Genomic DNA, 16,535 nt, shown 5'->3' on the forward strand with positions numbered 1-16,535 from the left:
TCCTCTTCAACATCTAACCCTAAACATACCAATACTAGTTTCTTTATAACTCGACAATTCTAAGGGACCATACCCTTTAGGGGCCTCCAGAGATCTGCTTTGGTGTGGTAGGGGGGGGCCAACCTCAAATTTTGTCATAGGGCGCCCCTGGTGGTAATTTTTTAGAAATGCACAAGTAGTTCTCCAAATAAAGCTGAATTCAGATGTTTATATAAGTCTGGAGAGATATGTCAGTAAATATGTTTACTGGGGTCATTAAGAGTGATAATGTGTAGTTAGTGAGCGTTTGGACTAGAGGTGTCCTGGGATTTTCTGGGATTCTGTGCAGTCAGACATGAACACGGCTCTGAGATCTGGAGGAGCTCAGTCCCACACATCAGCACATACACTTTACACTCCTACACTTTCTCTAAATCACACGTGTTATCGTTCTTAGATGGAGGACTTAAAAAAAGACTATGGCTGGGGATTTTAAACACGGTCTTCAAAAGCATTGCTGATCAATTATGATTTTTATTATGATGTTTATACATTTGTGGACATAATTTTTTTCATCATGCATCATGTTTAAATATAATATCTGTTTTTTATATTTATCGGTTCCTCCTAACCCCAAATAGCTAGAAGACATCTAAAATGCAAGCCAAACCAAAGCGTGGGTCTAAATCTAGTAAATACAATACAACATCAAAGAGAGAAAGCATTTGCGGCAGCGCATTTAGAAACGTTTAACACACCAACAAAATACTGAGATGAATGTCTATGCTGTTACTCACAGAATAATTCCCTCCATTAGTAAGCGTGAGATTTTCAACTTGACTGTTCACTTCCGGTTTTGACATTGTGCTCTTTCAGCATCTCCAGCTGCTCTTTATTTGTTCTGAAGGTCAACTCCTGATAAGTTTCTAAATCCTGCAACAGTGTGTTTTATGCAAACATGTTACATTATTGATATTATAAATCAGGAAAGCATTCACTGAGATTGTGTTTATGCTATGAATTGTATTTGTTTTCTCAGAAGCATGTTCATGTGTTTGTGAGCTCAGATACTCTGAAGATGGAAACAGGGCCTAAAACTCACAGGAAGTCTGGTGAAAGAGTGTTATTTCACAAGGTTTCAGAAAGACACATTCATTTGGGTGTTTTCGGATCGTCTAGTTCAGTGGTTTTCTGATTCCAGTCCTGCGGTATTTCACATACTTGTGTTTTCATAGTATGAAGTCAGGCATCTAACACAAATTGAAACAGTTCTCGCCAAATTAGAGTGAACAAACGCTCTCTCATCAGAAGAGATGAAGGTCCTGTTGAGGTCACAAACACAATCTCATCTCAATGAATGCTTTTGCTTATTTAATATCAATAGATGAACAGGTTTGCATTAACACACTGTTGCCAGAATCAGTCCAGCTGCAGTTCAAGTTTAGTCAGATTTTCTTCTTCTTCTGGTTTTATAATGAAAGCACTCATCCAGGGCTGGACTTAACCTGAACAAACTCCAGCAACACAATAACTATGTGCTCTTTTACACCTAAACCTTATTTTTTCACTCACTCTCATAATCTCAGAATTCATTTATTCATTAACTACCAGTACTTATTCAACCTGATGCTGTTCTAGAGCCATATTAATCTACAGCAGTGGAGTCAAAGTTTAAGTCTTATTCTAATCTAGTCATTTGTGTCTTTAATTCCTCACCTGGTTGATATTGTTTTGTCTTGCCGTCTGTCTGGATATACCCTTCATCTTGCTCAGTACTTCTTGTTAATTATGAAAAATATATATATTTTTTTTTTGCATGAAGACATTTGTAACCAATTAAATATTCATTCATTCAGTCACAGCATTGTTTCTCTGATATCAACAGGATAATCATGTAACTATACACCATATTGATTTAGAAGTTGATCCCTAGTCTGAAAAACATTTAAAAATATGATATTTAATGAGCAGGCGCCAATGATTTGAATAGTGATACGTTTCTGCAATGGTTTAATGGAGAGAAATAACTTTTGTGAAATTACATGAAAGTTCATTACGAAAATCAACCTATTGTTACCATATTTTTAACCACAGTAACCACAAATCAACCATGATGTTGCCTCACTAACTATAGTTTAACCACAATATCTGTTGTAAAACGGTAGCCAAATCAATAAACCCCAAAAACACAGGAGTTGTGAGGAAGCTGAGCGGTTTTCTTAGACTCCTGAGCCTCCTTGTGGATGATCGAGCACATGACCAAAGAAAACAGTTACATAAACCTAAATAAATGCCTTTCAGACTCGGTCAAGCTCAGACTGGAGCTGTTTTAGAGGAACTTGGTTCACAAATCAAGCACTTGAGTCAAAGTACAGATACTGCAACTTACTATTACTCAAGCAGCCCGCACTTGGATTTCAATATGTATAAACACACTGATCCAAGAACCACGTTTATGTATTTTGCTAAACACCTGAATGGATGGACTATAAAGACAGTTTATAGCATGGCTGGACTGGCCATCGGGCATACCGGGCATATATTTGCCCGGTGGGCCGATGGTGATTTTGTGGGCCGATGTTTTTTATTTTATTTTAAACGGTATACACTATTAAAAGATGGTGGATTGGCCAACTGGTCATGATCGACTCTCAATTGCAGCAAAGGAGGTCGGATGACCCCTCCCCCTTGCTTTGGCAACGGCTCTCATTGCAGACCACAGACAAAGTTTATTTTTGTTTTGCTTGCTACCTTTTTACAGTCAGTAACGATACTGCGTACTAGCTTGCATGATGGATTATCCATGCTACTGGGCTGGTGCTATGATTTTACTGATAGTGAATTTTATTTTGTCCATAAGGTTAGTTAGTAGGGTTAGGCTACGAACGGTCCCGTAGCCTATTCAGAAAAAAAAAAAAAAAGATACAAATCTGGAGTTATTCTGTCTTTACGCTGCGCAGCTGCTTCTTCTCTCACTCTATGCCCCTCCCCTATCCTGTTGCTCCTTCAATCATGATAATGATCAATGATCAGCTAATGATCGGCTTTTCTGTCACCAGTCCCGTCTCTCTCTCGTTTATCGCCCGCTGTGTGCTAGAAAGAGGAAACCAGCGGATGTCGCGCTAAACAGCAGCAGCACGTTTAATAACTTCTTGTTAGAATTGTTTTAATATTACTTTTTAATATGAGCTGATGTTTGCTGGAGCCACAGCTGTAAAAGCTGCTGTTCATAATATCGATTTGGATATCTGGTGAGAGGGAAAAATGAAGATGAAACCAGGAGATTGGAGATTGTCCTTACTGAATCATCAGAGTTTAACAGGTGATGGAGAAACAGATTTACCTTTTAGGTGACATGAATGAGTTGAAGGGAAGTTATGAACTGGTTCTGAGAGACAAATAACACCAGGATCATTTTCTACAACTGTAGGGTAAATACTTTTCTTTTTTATTTTCATTTAAAATGTCTGTTTTTTTAAATAAATAATTATCTGAATCTTACAACCATTTGGATTTAGTGGTCATAAAATCCATAAATCATTATCGTATATAGTAAACATTAAGTCTAATATATACCCTAGTAAGCTGTACTTTTTTCCTTTGGGAAGGTACCATCTGTGCAGTCTGCAATTCTGTCGAAGAAAGAGGTTGAATCTATTTAATTATTGTAGAAAAATAATTGATTTTTGGGCATTTGTTTTACATGTTAAAGTCGATTAAGCATCATTAGGGTGGGGGGTGGTTCCTATTTTTTTATTTATTTTTATTTTTTTCTGGGAGTTGGCAACTCTATTAGTTAGGTATATGTAAATATTGATTAGGTTGTTTAATATTTGAGTGTTCATTATTGATAGTGCAATAAGCAGAAACTAACTGATGAAACCAAATGATTAGGCTAGAATTCACCGTAAACCCTCTACACTTGTAGATATAATTTAGATAGATTCAAATTAGGATTGACTAGGAGATGTGATGCTGCACATTAACATAAAAGTTGCTTGGATTTATAAGTAGACTAAATTGATAAGTTGTGTTTTTATTTTATTCTTTTTAATGCTAAAATGTATCAGAAAATTAAATGAATTCTTGTGAATGATAATTTGCCTGTATCAAAACATTCCTAATTATGTATCAGTTATTGGTTTAATTGTTTAACATTGCCATCTTGTACAGCTAAAATAGGAATGAAAAGTCCAGACAGCCATTTTAAGGCTTAGGTACAGTTTTTCCCAGTGAACTGTTACTCAGCCAGTGTTGCGTCATTGCAATACAGCCATATAATTAAGGTAAAAGTAAAAAAAAAAAAAACGTTTTTAATAGGACTGACCCAAATCAATATTGAATTGGAACAGATTGGATCAGATCGGATCGTGTAAATTGATTCTAACTCTTGAGAATCGGAATCAACTTCATTCTTGAAATTTGAATTGATACCCAGCTCTATTCAGGAGGTTAACTCAACCAAGCAGTCTTTTGGTTTCTGCTAAGTAGCCTACTGTTTAGAATAGGGAGGATGGTGTAGATTTAAGTTTATTATACATATATACCATCAAGACAGTGTACATCACTGTCACAAGAGCATTTGCTTTCATTCAAGGGCTTTATGGCCTTTCCAATAATACCTGGTGGGACGGTCACTAGTCAAAATGCCCGGGCGATTTTTTGTCCCAATCCAGCCCTGGCTCCAGCACAGGTGTGTTCCTCCTAAGGAGACACAGCGAAGACACTACAGACGCTACCCCGATCGCCCCTCCCCTTGTCAAAAATAAAGGGCTTACACAAACGTAACATATTGTTCCCTTATAATATAAATACGAAACATACACCGTAACTTCAGTTACTCACGCAGTTCTTTGCAGGTCGCATATCTGGTTGTTACCCCAAAATTACCAAAACGTACCATAGCCTATAGTTCCCTTATACCTACACATATGTACTTCAAATATAGTTCTTTGCAGGTTGCATATCTTGGTTTTTACTCCCTTATTACCCACAGTTAACATATTGTCCCCTTATACCTACATGTATGTTCTTTATAGGTACACTATAATTACAGAAACATACAGTGTAGATTCAGTTTACTTAGTAGTCCTTTGTGGGTTGTGACTGGAGACTGAACAAGTCAAGTCAAGTCACCTTTATTTATATAGCGCCTTTTACAATACAGATTGTGTCAAAGCAACTGCACAGTATTTAAACAGCACAATAGTGTGTAAGTAACGCATTATTGTAACAATCAATTTTCAGTTAAAAGCAGTTCATCAATGAATTCAGTGATATCATCGTCAGTTCAGTTCAAATAGTGTACGATATCGCTGGAAAGTGTCCCCAACTAAGCAAGCCAGAGGCGACAGCGGCAAGGAACCAAAACTCCACAGGTGACAGAAATGGAGAAAAAAAACCTTGGGAGAAACCAGGCTCAGTCGGGGGACCAGTTCTCCTCTGGCCAGACCAAACAACAGTTTGTACCAATGTCTGATTGTAGAGAACTCATCAGGATCCTGTGGTGTAGTGCCGATGGCCGTCAAGGTTGGCGAGGTCTTTATTGATGATCCGCCTTGGAGCTCATCTGGTTGACATCCACGGCTATTGAAGTCATCTCTAGGTGGTGATCCATGATCTAAGCTGGGTACGGACTGGATCCGGGGGACTGGAGTGACCATCTGATCCGGATACAGGCTGGGTCTGGTGGCTACGGTGACCTCGGAATAAGAATGAAACAGACTAATATTAGCGTAGATGCCATTCTTTTTACGATGCAACGAGTGCATCAGGTGTTATGGGAGGTGTTTTCGGTTCCGGTTGACCTAATTAATGCAGCCTAACAATCCTTTAACGGATTTGAATTATAGAAATGTGTTAATGATTTTATGTGTAAGCCAGGTTAAAGAGATGTGTCTTTAATCTAGATTTAAACTGACAGAGTGTGTCTGCCTCCCGAACAGTGTTAGGTAGATTGTTCCAGAGTTTAGGCGCTAGATAAGAAAATGATCTGCCGCCGGCAGTTGATTTTGATATTCTAGGTATTATCAAATTGCCAGAATTTTGAGAACGCAGCGGACGTGAAGGACTATAATACGATAGGAGCTCGTTCAAGTACTGAGGAGCTAAACCATTGAGGGCTTTATAAGTAATTAGCAAGATTTTAAAATCTATACGATGTTTAATAGGGAGCCAATGCAGTGTTGACAGAACCGGGCTAATATGGTCATACTTTCTGGTTCTAGTAAGAACTCTAGCTGCTGCATTTTGGACCAGCTGGAGTTTGTTTATTAAGCGTGCAGAACAACCACCCAATAAAGCATTACAATAATCTATCCTTGAGGTCATGAACGCATGAATTAATGTTTCAGCATTTGACATTGATAGCATAGGTCGTAATTTCGATATATTTTTAAGATGGAAAAATGCGGTTTTGCAGATGCTAGAAATGTGGCTTTCAAAGGAGAGATTGCTATCGAATAGGACGCCTAGGTTCCTAACTGATGACGACGAATTTACAGAGCAGCCATCTAGTATTAGACTGTGTTTTAGGTCATTACTTGTGGAGGTTTTAGGTCCAATAATTAATACCTCTGTTTTTTCAGAATTTAACAGTAAGAAGTTATTCGCCATCCAGTTTTTAATATCAGCTATGCATTCTGTTAGTTTTTCGAATGGATATGTTTTTCCGGGCTGCGAAGAAATATAGAGCTGAGTATCATCAGCGTAACAATGAAAGCTAACACCATGTTTCCTGATGATATCTCCCAAGGGTAACATGTAAAGCGTAAAAAGTAATGGCCCTAGCACTGAGCCTTGAGGTACTCCATACTGCACTTGCGATCTAAATGATACCTCTTCATTTATTGCCACAAACTGATGACGGTCAGATAAGTACGATTTGAACCATGCCAGTGCACTACCACTAATGCCTACATAATTTTCAAGTCTATTTAAAAGAATGTTGTGGTCAATAGTATCAAATGCGGCACTAAGATCCAGTAGCACTAATAGAGAGATGCAACCATGATCGCTTGACAATAGCAGGTCATTTGTTACTCTAATTAGAGCAGTCTCAGTACTATGATATGGTCTAAAACCTGACTGGAAATCCTCGCAGATACCATTTTTCTCTAAGAAGGAGCATAATTGTGAGGATACTACCTTTTCTAGTACCTTTGACAGAAAAGGGAGATTCGAAATTGGTCTGTAGTTAATTAATTCATAGGGGTCAAGTTGTGGTTTTTTAATGAGTGGCTTAATAACAGCTATTTTGAAGGTTTTGGGGACATATCCTAATGATAGTGACGAATTAATAATATTCAGAAGAGGATCTATGACTTCTGGAAGTACCTCCTTTAGTAGCTTAGATGGAATAGGGTCTAACATACATGTTGTGGGTTTAGATGATTTAACAAGTTTATACAATTCCTCCTCTCCTATAATAGAGAATGAATGGAATTGTTCCTCAGGAGATCTACAACGCATCTGATGCGATACTGTAGCGGGCGGCTGTATGGTTACAATTTTATCTCTAATAGTGTCTATCTTGGAGGTAAAGTACGTCATAAAGTCATTACTGCTGTGCTTTTGGGAAATGTCTAAACCTGTTGCTGCTATATTTTTAGTTAATTTAACCACAGTATTGAACAAATACCTAGGGTTATGTTTGTTTTCTTCTAAGAGAGATGAAAAGTAATCCGATCTGGCAGTTTTTAATGCTTTCCTATAAGATAAATTACATTCACGCCAAGCAATACGAAAAACCTCTAGTTTTGATTTCCTCCAGCTGCGTTCCATTTTTCGTGCTTTTCTCTTTAGGGCGCGGGTATGATCGTTATACCACGGTGTTAGACTGTTTTTCTTAATCTTTTTTAGGCGCACTGGAGCAACTGTATCTAAAGTGCTAGAAAAGAGAGAGTCCATAGTTTCTATTACATCATCAAGTTTTTCTGAGCTATTGGATATGCTGAGGAATTCAGATAAGTCAGGAAGATTACTTACAAAGCGGTCTTTTGTAGTAGAAGTGATGGTTCTACCGTATTTGTAGCAAGGAATTGAATTAACAGTTTTAGCTATCTGGATTGTACAAGAGACTAGATAATGATCTGAGATATCATCGCTTTGCTGCAGAATTTCAACGCCATTAATATCAATTCCATGTGACAGTATTAAATCTAGAGTATGATTTCGGCAATGAGTAGGACCTGACACGTGTTGTCTAACCCCAATCGAGTTCAAAATATCTATAAATGCTGTTCCTAATGCATCTTTTTCATTATCAACATGGATGTTAAAATCACCCACTATTAAGACTTTATCTGCGGCCAACACTAATTCGGATAGAAAATCAGCAAATTCTTTAATAAAGTCTGTATGGTGCCCTGGTGGCCTGTATACAGTAGCTAACACAAACGTCACAGGGGATTTATCATTAGTACTTGTTTCTCTGGATAATGCTATATGAAGCACCATAACTTCAAACGAGTTATAATTGAAGCCCGTTCTCTGAGAGACATTGAGAATACTGCTATAAATAGTAGAAACACCTCCTCCTTTACCTTTTAGACGCGGTTCATGTTTATAACAGTAATCTTGGGGGGTGGACTCGTTTAAAATAATGTAATCGTCTGGTTTTAGCCAGGTTTCTGTCAAACAGAGCACATCTAGGTTATGATCAGTGATCATATCATTTACAAAAAGTGCTTTCGTAGAAAGGGACCTGATATTCAATAAGCCAAGCTTTATCAATTGTTTCTCTGTATTATATATATTTTTTATTTGTTGAACATTAATTAAATTGTTGGTCCTGATTTGATTCAGGCGTTTTTTGTATTTTCTAGCTCGGGGAACAGACACAGTCTCTATAGAGTGATATCTAGGTGAAAGGGTCTCTATGTGCAGAGAATTAACTGATTTCTGTGACGTGAGGCGGCTAGCAGACGGTCGGTTTAGCCAGTCTGTCTGCTTCCTGACCTGGGCCCCAGTGAGTCAAGTGCAAACTCTAAGACTATGTGCCATATTTCTAGATAGAAGAGATGCTCCACATCCGGAGGGATGAAGACCATCTCTTTTCAACAGGTCAGGTCTGCCCCAAAAGCTTGTCCAATTGTCTATGAAACCTATGTTATTTCGTGGGCACCACTTTGACATCCAGCCATGGAGTGACCACAGTCTACTGTGAATCTCGTCACCACGGTAAGCCGGGAGGGGACCAGAGCATATTACAGTGTCTGACATCGTACTTGCAAGATCACACACCTCTTTAACATTATTTTTAGTGATCTCCGACTGGCGAAGTCGAACATCATTAGTGCCGACGTGAATAACAATCTTACTGAATTTACGTTTAGCATTAGCCAGCACTTTTAAATTTGCCAAGATGTCAGGCGCTCTGGCTCCCGGTAAACATTGGACTATGTTGGCTGGTGTCTCTATTTTCACGTTCCGTACAATAGAATCTCCAATTACTAGAGCACTTTCATCAGGTTTCTCAGTGGGTGCTTCACTGAGTGGGGAGAACCTGTTTGATGTTCTGATCGGAACGGAAGAGCGGTGTTTTGACCCGCGACTATGCCGCCTCACAGTCACCCAATTGCCCTGCTGCACGGGCGTTGTTACCGGAACCGAACAATGTACAGGGCTTTCTGAGCTAGTCACATCCAAAACCGTATCTAAGGCCCTCACATTCTTACTATCCTCCATTAAAGTTTGGATGCGTGACTCTAGTTCTGAAATCTTCTCTGTCAGCCTGACTATATTCCTGCATTTATCACATGTATAAGGCTCACTGCTGACAGAGATAGATAAGCTATACATGTGGCAAGCAGTGCAGACTACAATTGTAGGAGAAGAAGCCATTACTCACCGTGATTGTAGAATGATTTCAACTTACCAATGTTGTTAGAGTTCCTGAAGAACAGATCAGGGGGAGAAAAAACGGAACGGAACCGGCTAAAAGAGTACTAACGATATTAAACACGAGAAAAAATAAAAATAAAAACGTGAATGGAACGCAGATGGCAAGTTAACCGGCCAGCGCAATGCTAAAAATAGTAAACAAGAGTTAAAAGCGTGAATGGAGTGCGAGCGGCAAATTAACCGGCTATGGAATGCTAACGTGCTGCACTCGTGATTATAGAGTAAGGCGAACAATCAAATTAGTCAGATTAGTTTGATGGATAAGACCAGAAATTAAGTTAAGCTATATCTATCAATTTAAAACGGCAGAATTAACAATAAGATAGAGAATCCAGTAGAAAATCCAGTAGAAAAACGAAGCTGCAGAGAGCTACAAACAAACAGACCACTCTGCAGCAAGGCAGACTGGAAGCTGTGTTTAATGGTTAAATAAACACAGGACAAAGACGTGCGTGTGATCATCTCTTGTATTGCTGGGTTATATCACTATTTTCCAAAATGCTCACATCAGTGCAACTGCAAACATCATAACATGCATTATGTACAATACATTGCCTCTTTATGTGAATGTTCACTGTTTCAGTCTCTTTACAAAGTATTTACAAAGCATTTCCATGAAGATCTGTCCATTAGCCAATCACTGTGTTACTCATTTGCATATTCACATGCTATTCAGTGTCACATCACTCTGAGTTTCACTTAAATTCAACTGTATTAAATACGTGTTCAAACGTGACATTCTCTGAATGTTTTACCCATTTTAGATCGACCACATGCATTTTTAAAGTAAACTAAACATTAGAGGAACTGATATATGAACATATCTGAGCATATTCACCTTCAGTATTTAGTATTACAAAGCATACATCACTTCCAATTGCAGATTAACATTACGAATTCAGTTAATGATTAAACATGTAAAACTTTACCAAAACAAATCAAACTAAAGCACTTGATAAGCACAAACATGTATTCTATCAACATTCATACAGACTGACACTTTAAACAGTGGACTAACCTGTAGAATGGTTAAATAAACACAGGACAAAGACGTGCGTGTGATCATCTCTTGTATTGCTGGGTTATAACCAGCAGCCCAGCAAATGCCTTACAACACACCGCACTCCCACAGCGCCCTCTATTGGTCTAGTGGAACCATCATTCCCTTAATACATTTATACATGTAGAAACAATTAGTGTCTTCAATTGTGAAGAACCAACAATTGGGGCATCACAAATAGACTTGAAAAACCTTGTTAGAATTAGTGGAAGTGCTAATTCGTAGAAGTGTATCATATTGATCACAATGAACTGACTTTACCTAGAAAAATTACACTTTGTTATTGTCCTCTTGCATTATTGACAATCTATTTTCCATATTAAAGCTGTTTTGACACAATCTGTATTGTATAAAGCGCTATATAATTAAAGGTGACTTGACTTAACTTTAGAAAACTAAATTAAAGACAGAAATGATGCACACATTCTCCAAAGGTTTTTCTTTGTTTGTTTATTTTGAGAACAGACAGTTTGACTGGCAGATGAACTGACTGGAGTGCTTCTGCACACACACCACAGGACATAAATACAATAAGGCCAAGGCTAATGAATAAAGTGAATTAAACAACTGCTAGAGAGATCTTCACAGTAATACAGTTTTTAAAGGTCCACTGAAGTGCCCTGAAACACGCAGCGTTCTTCTATGTGGTGACGTACTTTTAACTGAAACAAAAACAAATCGCCCAGCCCCGCCCACTTATTTTGAACAGTCAATAGCGTTCCATTAATATCTGCTCGGGCCAGCGCCGTTGAGCTTGGTAAAGCCGCATTTGTAAGCTTATGACAGCCACAGATCATGTTATCTAAGACTATTTTAACTGGGTGTATTTCTGAATGTCATTTTACAGTACCCCAATGCACCAGTTTCACCCACCCTCTCCATCTAATCTAATGGAACGAAAGACAAAACTAATTTATTTACACTTCAACATTTAAAAATAGGTTTAGAAATTTGGGTTTTGACATCGTATTTTTTTTTTAGGTTGAATGGTTTGTGACCTATACTGATTACAGCCTCCTGGGGGCGATCGAGACGCTCTTTCTTCATCTTCAGCGCTCGTGAGGATCACTCGATGTGCGCATGCGCGAGTTAGAGAGCGGAGCTGCGTGAGAGAGAGAGTTGTCCGGTGAGTTCTTCTTTTGTTCTCTATTTGCTTTTTGCTGTCCTGCATATCTTCATTTGCGTAGTTACAGTATGTTTGAGTGTAGCAGGAATTTGAGGTAAATGTCAGCTTCACGTATGAATAACTGTGTAATTTTATTTATAACGTGTATTCAGTGCAGAGAGGAGACTTTTACTTGAACACATGCCCTCCATTCAACCGGCAAAAACAATCGCTGTGTCTAATGATTATTTGATTACGGAGTTGTTTAGGACCAATAGTTTCACAAATGAAGTCTTTCGATGAACTGTGTAGCCTACTTTTTTCTTTAAACTTCTTTTGTAATAATGAACCAGCAAATAATAAGAGACTCTCTATGAACTGGGTACTTTTTTCTTTAACAAAATGTATGTCAAGTCAAGTGACCTTTATTTATATAACAAGGGGAATCCGCTTTTAGCTACTATGCAGCGCGCAGTTGGAATACATTAGACACATTTAAATGCAGACTGAAAACTCATCTGTTCAGTTGTGCTTTTATTGAATGAGCACTGTGCTTCGTCCGAACATATTGCATTATTTTATGTATAATAATTTTTACTGTGTTAATTAATTTTTAAATCCTCTTAAATGTTTTTAAATTCTTTGTTTTTATTGTTATGATTATCATTATTAAAGTTCATGATATTATGATTTTAATTCATTTCATGTACAGCACTTTGAATTACCATTGTGTATGAAATGTGCTTTATAAATAAACTTATCTTGCCTATAGCGACTTTAACAATACAGATTGTGTCAATTAGCAGATTTACAGTATTAAATAGGAAAATAGTAAGTCAATAATACAAAAAGTATGTTAGAAAATCGTGTAGTTGATTAAACTTATTTTAATTTGAAGATCGTCTAATTTGAAGATCAAACTTCTGTATGGCAATTTCCTACTTTCTGCTTTTACATCAAGTTCCTGGTTCCCTCTTTTATTTTTTAACGAGTTTCTGAAAATAAAATGCTTTTATTTTTATTTCAGAGTTTATTGATGAAAATGAGGAGAATAAAGAATTGAGTGAAGCTGATGAGAAAAAAAAAACATTCAAAATGAGTCGCTCTCAAACCAAACCCAAAGATTTAAAGAAAAGCAGAGCCAAGAAATCTGTCACCTGCACTCAGTGTGGAAAGAGTTTGACATACAAAAAAAACCTTAAGCATCACATGAGGATTCACACTGGAGAGAAACCGTTCACTTGTGATCAGTGCGGGAAGAGTTTCTCACAATCATCAACCCTTAAGAAACACATGAACATCCACACTAGAGAGAAACTGTACGCATGTGATCAATGTGATAAAACATTTTTGTGGGCTTCAGACCTGACAAAACACCTGAGAGTTCATTCAAAGGAGAAACCACATTCATGTCATTTGTGTGGAAAGAGTTTTTCATTACTACAAAGTTTGAAAGCACATCAGAAAATACATACTGGTGTGAAAGAGTACATGTGCTTTGAGTGTGAAAAGACTTTTACTAGAGCTGAACAATTAAAACAGCACCAGAGGATTCACACTGGAGAGAAACCTTACAAGTGTTCACACTGCGACCAGAGATTCAGACTCTCAGAAATCCTTAAAACACATGAGAGGATTCACACTGGAGAGAAACCGTATCACTGCACTGAATGTGGGATCTGTTTCAGACATTCATCTACTCTACGCAGACATACAAAAAACAATCACAGTGAGTAGATCATCTTCAGATCTGATGCTGCACACAATAATGAACCAAGCAATAAAATATCATCTGGATCAATCAAGAGCCATCACAAAGAAACATCATCTAAAGTTTTCACAGTCAATAAAGTTCATCTTCATCTTCAAAACCTGCAGATTTAACTTGGATTAATAAAGTTCCTCTCTAAAGAACAATTTCAAAAAGTTTTAATCTTGTATGTGATTTTGCTTCATGATATAAATCATACTGTGTTTTAATATTATGTTTAATTGTATACTTATAATGCGTATGTGTCATGAGTAGTTTTCTTTTTTTAATTAAGGAACATTGCTTTTTACAAATTGTTCTTGCTCAGGAAGATGAAGACTGTGCTGTGACACTTTAACCATTTTCTTCACTGTTTTACTAAAATAAGTTATTTCACTTATGATATATTTAGGAAAAGCGATGCAAGATATACTGTCATGCAGCTTTGCTACTCATCCATTTACATTTGCTTTGAGTAATCACTGATTGAATGTTATTTTTTTAGTAATGCATTATCATTTGTGATATTGTATAAACATTGCTTTGACACAATCTGAATTTTGAAGTTCTTCTGTAAGTTGTAATCTTTCGATACCACACAATTTAGATTGTATTACGACAGGGCTGCACGATATTGGGAAAAAATTACATTGCAATATTTTTTTTTCCTGCAATATATATTGTGATGTGTAAAAATTGATTTATGTTCATCAGGTTGTTTCGAACTGCTTAAAAATCAAATAATAATTCAATAATTATTGGGGTAATTTTGTAAGCATTTGAAAGAACAAAAAAAATGTAAAAGTACAGTATAATCAAAACCCTGAAATAAAATACTTTTTAAAGCATATTTTGGGTTGTTTCATATACAGTTTGACTCACCTTATTCACTGTCAATTCAGGCAAATATATAATGCATATGTGTCATGTGTAGTTTTCTTTTTTAATTAAGGAAAGTAGCTTTTTACAAACTGTTCTCAGGAAGCTGAAGACTGTGCTGTGACTCTTTAAACATTTTCTTCACTGTTTTACTTTAAATGACTATTTATTATTTCACTTATATATTTAGGAAAAGCAGATGCAAGATATACTGTTGTGTAGCTTTGCTGCTCATCCATTTACATTTGTTTTGAGTAATTACTGATTGATGTTACCTTTTTAATAATACATAATCATTTTAAATATTGTATTAACAACTTGTATTTTCTGCTGGTTGTATTTGCTTTAGGGGAAAAACTAATTTTATAGTTCTAGTTATAATATCTAAAAGCCATGCAGTGTTATGTTTGCTTTTTGGGCTTTCTGTTTTAAATTTCTCAATTAACCTTTTGAATAGATTTGAATTGAAAGCCTTTATTGTCATTGTCTTTTTCTGAATACAGTGAAATTAGTCGTTGAATAGCCCTCACCACAATCCACTGTCCATGCAATAAAACTGATATATTTAATCTATATTGGTGAAGTTTGAACATGCTTTGTAGGATATCATATAATATGTCTTGTCATCTGGCAAACCAGCTTTAATAATTAATTTTTTTGCATGTTTGTCACGTTAACGTTTTGATCAAAGATAACACAAGTAGACACAACATGCAGTTTTTAAATGATTTTTTTTTTGTTATGTAAAGTAAAATTTTAAATGAGTTACTTTTTACTTTTCCTTGAGTAGATTTTTTGACCAGTACTTTTACTTGTAATTAAGTAAAATTTCATTGAAGTAACAGTACTTTTACTTGAGTAGCATATTTTATTACTCTTTCCACCTCTGATTAGGTTTGAGTGTAGCAGGAATTTGAGGTAAAAATCAGCTTCACGTATGAATAACTGTAATTTTATTCATAACGTGTATTCAGTGCAGAGAGGAGAGTTCTACTTGGAAAAAAACGTCCTCCCTTCAACCGGCAACAACAATCGTTGTGTCTAATGATTATTTGATTACGGAGTTGTTTAGGACCAATAGTTTCACAAATGAAGTCTTTCTACGAAGTGGGTAGCCTACTTTTTTCTTTAAACTTCTTTTGTAATAGCAAACATCTGGAGAGCTGTTGAATAATCTCAATGAAGCAGCAAATAATAAGACTGTAACGAAGGAGGTCGGGAGACAGGCGTCCGGATCCAAATGCAGGCTTTTATTCAGAACAAACAAACACAAAGGGGCAGGCATAAATCGTAGTCAAGAACAGGCAGGAAGGTCGGGGCTGGCAGCGAGAATCAAAACACGGGGAGGAGTCCAGGAATCAAACACAGGGAAAAACAAACACGGAAAGAAACGCTCGGAAATAATGACCTGATAGAACAATAAGACTTTGCCAGGTGGCTGTGTGTGTGAGAAGCTTAAATGCAGTCAGTGTGATGAGGTGCAGCTGTGAGCGGTAATCAGTGCAGTGAGAAACAAGGAGCAGGTGAATGCAGTGATTAGCGCAGTGGTTTGTGGGGAATGAAGTCCATGATGTGTAGTGCAAGAGTTAATGATGACAAGACAACCAATACGTGACAGAGCCCCTCCCCAAGGAGCGGCTTCCAGACGCTCTAACCACCTAATGAAACCTGGAGGGTGGTGGAGCGGAGGCGGAACAGGGGGAGGGATGGAGGGCCAGGTCCATGTGGGGGTAATGGAGCTATGGACTGAGGCGGAGCCGACGGAGGGAGAAGCCATGGTGGAGGAAGGGTTGGCTCCTCCATGGGGCCAACCGACGGAGGTGGAGCCGGTGGAGCCTAAAGGAGGAACCGGAGAGTCA

The 16,535-nt window shown here is 37.4% G+C and overlaps 2 protein-coding genes across 3 annotated transcripts in view; one reads left to right on the top strand and one right to left on the bottom strand.

Annotated features, from left to right (window-relative positions):
* The window catches only part of LOC141326852 (uncharacterized), a 269,935-nt gene that overhangs the window by 42,378 nt on the left and 211,022 nt on the right, over positions 1-16,535 (bottom strand). The window lies entirely within an intron of this gene.
* LOC141341529 (uncharacterized) overlaps positions 12,985-16,535 on the top strand; it is an 85,409-nt gene continuing 81,858 nt past the window's right edge. Inside the window, exon 1 of the mRNA XM_073846414.1 lies at positions 12,985-13,626. Coding sequence (XP_073702515.1) covers positions 13,143-13,626 — 484 coding nt within the window. The 5' untranslated portion in view covers positions 12,985-13,142. The remainder of the gene's footprint in view (positions 13,627-16,535) is intronic.

This window comes from Garra rufa, chromosome 1 (genome assembly GCF_049309525.1).
Source record: "Garra rufa chromosome 1, GarRuf1.0, whole genome shotgun sequence".
In the NCBI taxonomy this organism is placed as follows: domain Eukaryota; kingdom Metazoa; phylum Chordata; class Actinopteri; order Cypriniformes; family Cyprinidae; genus Garra; species Garra rufa.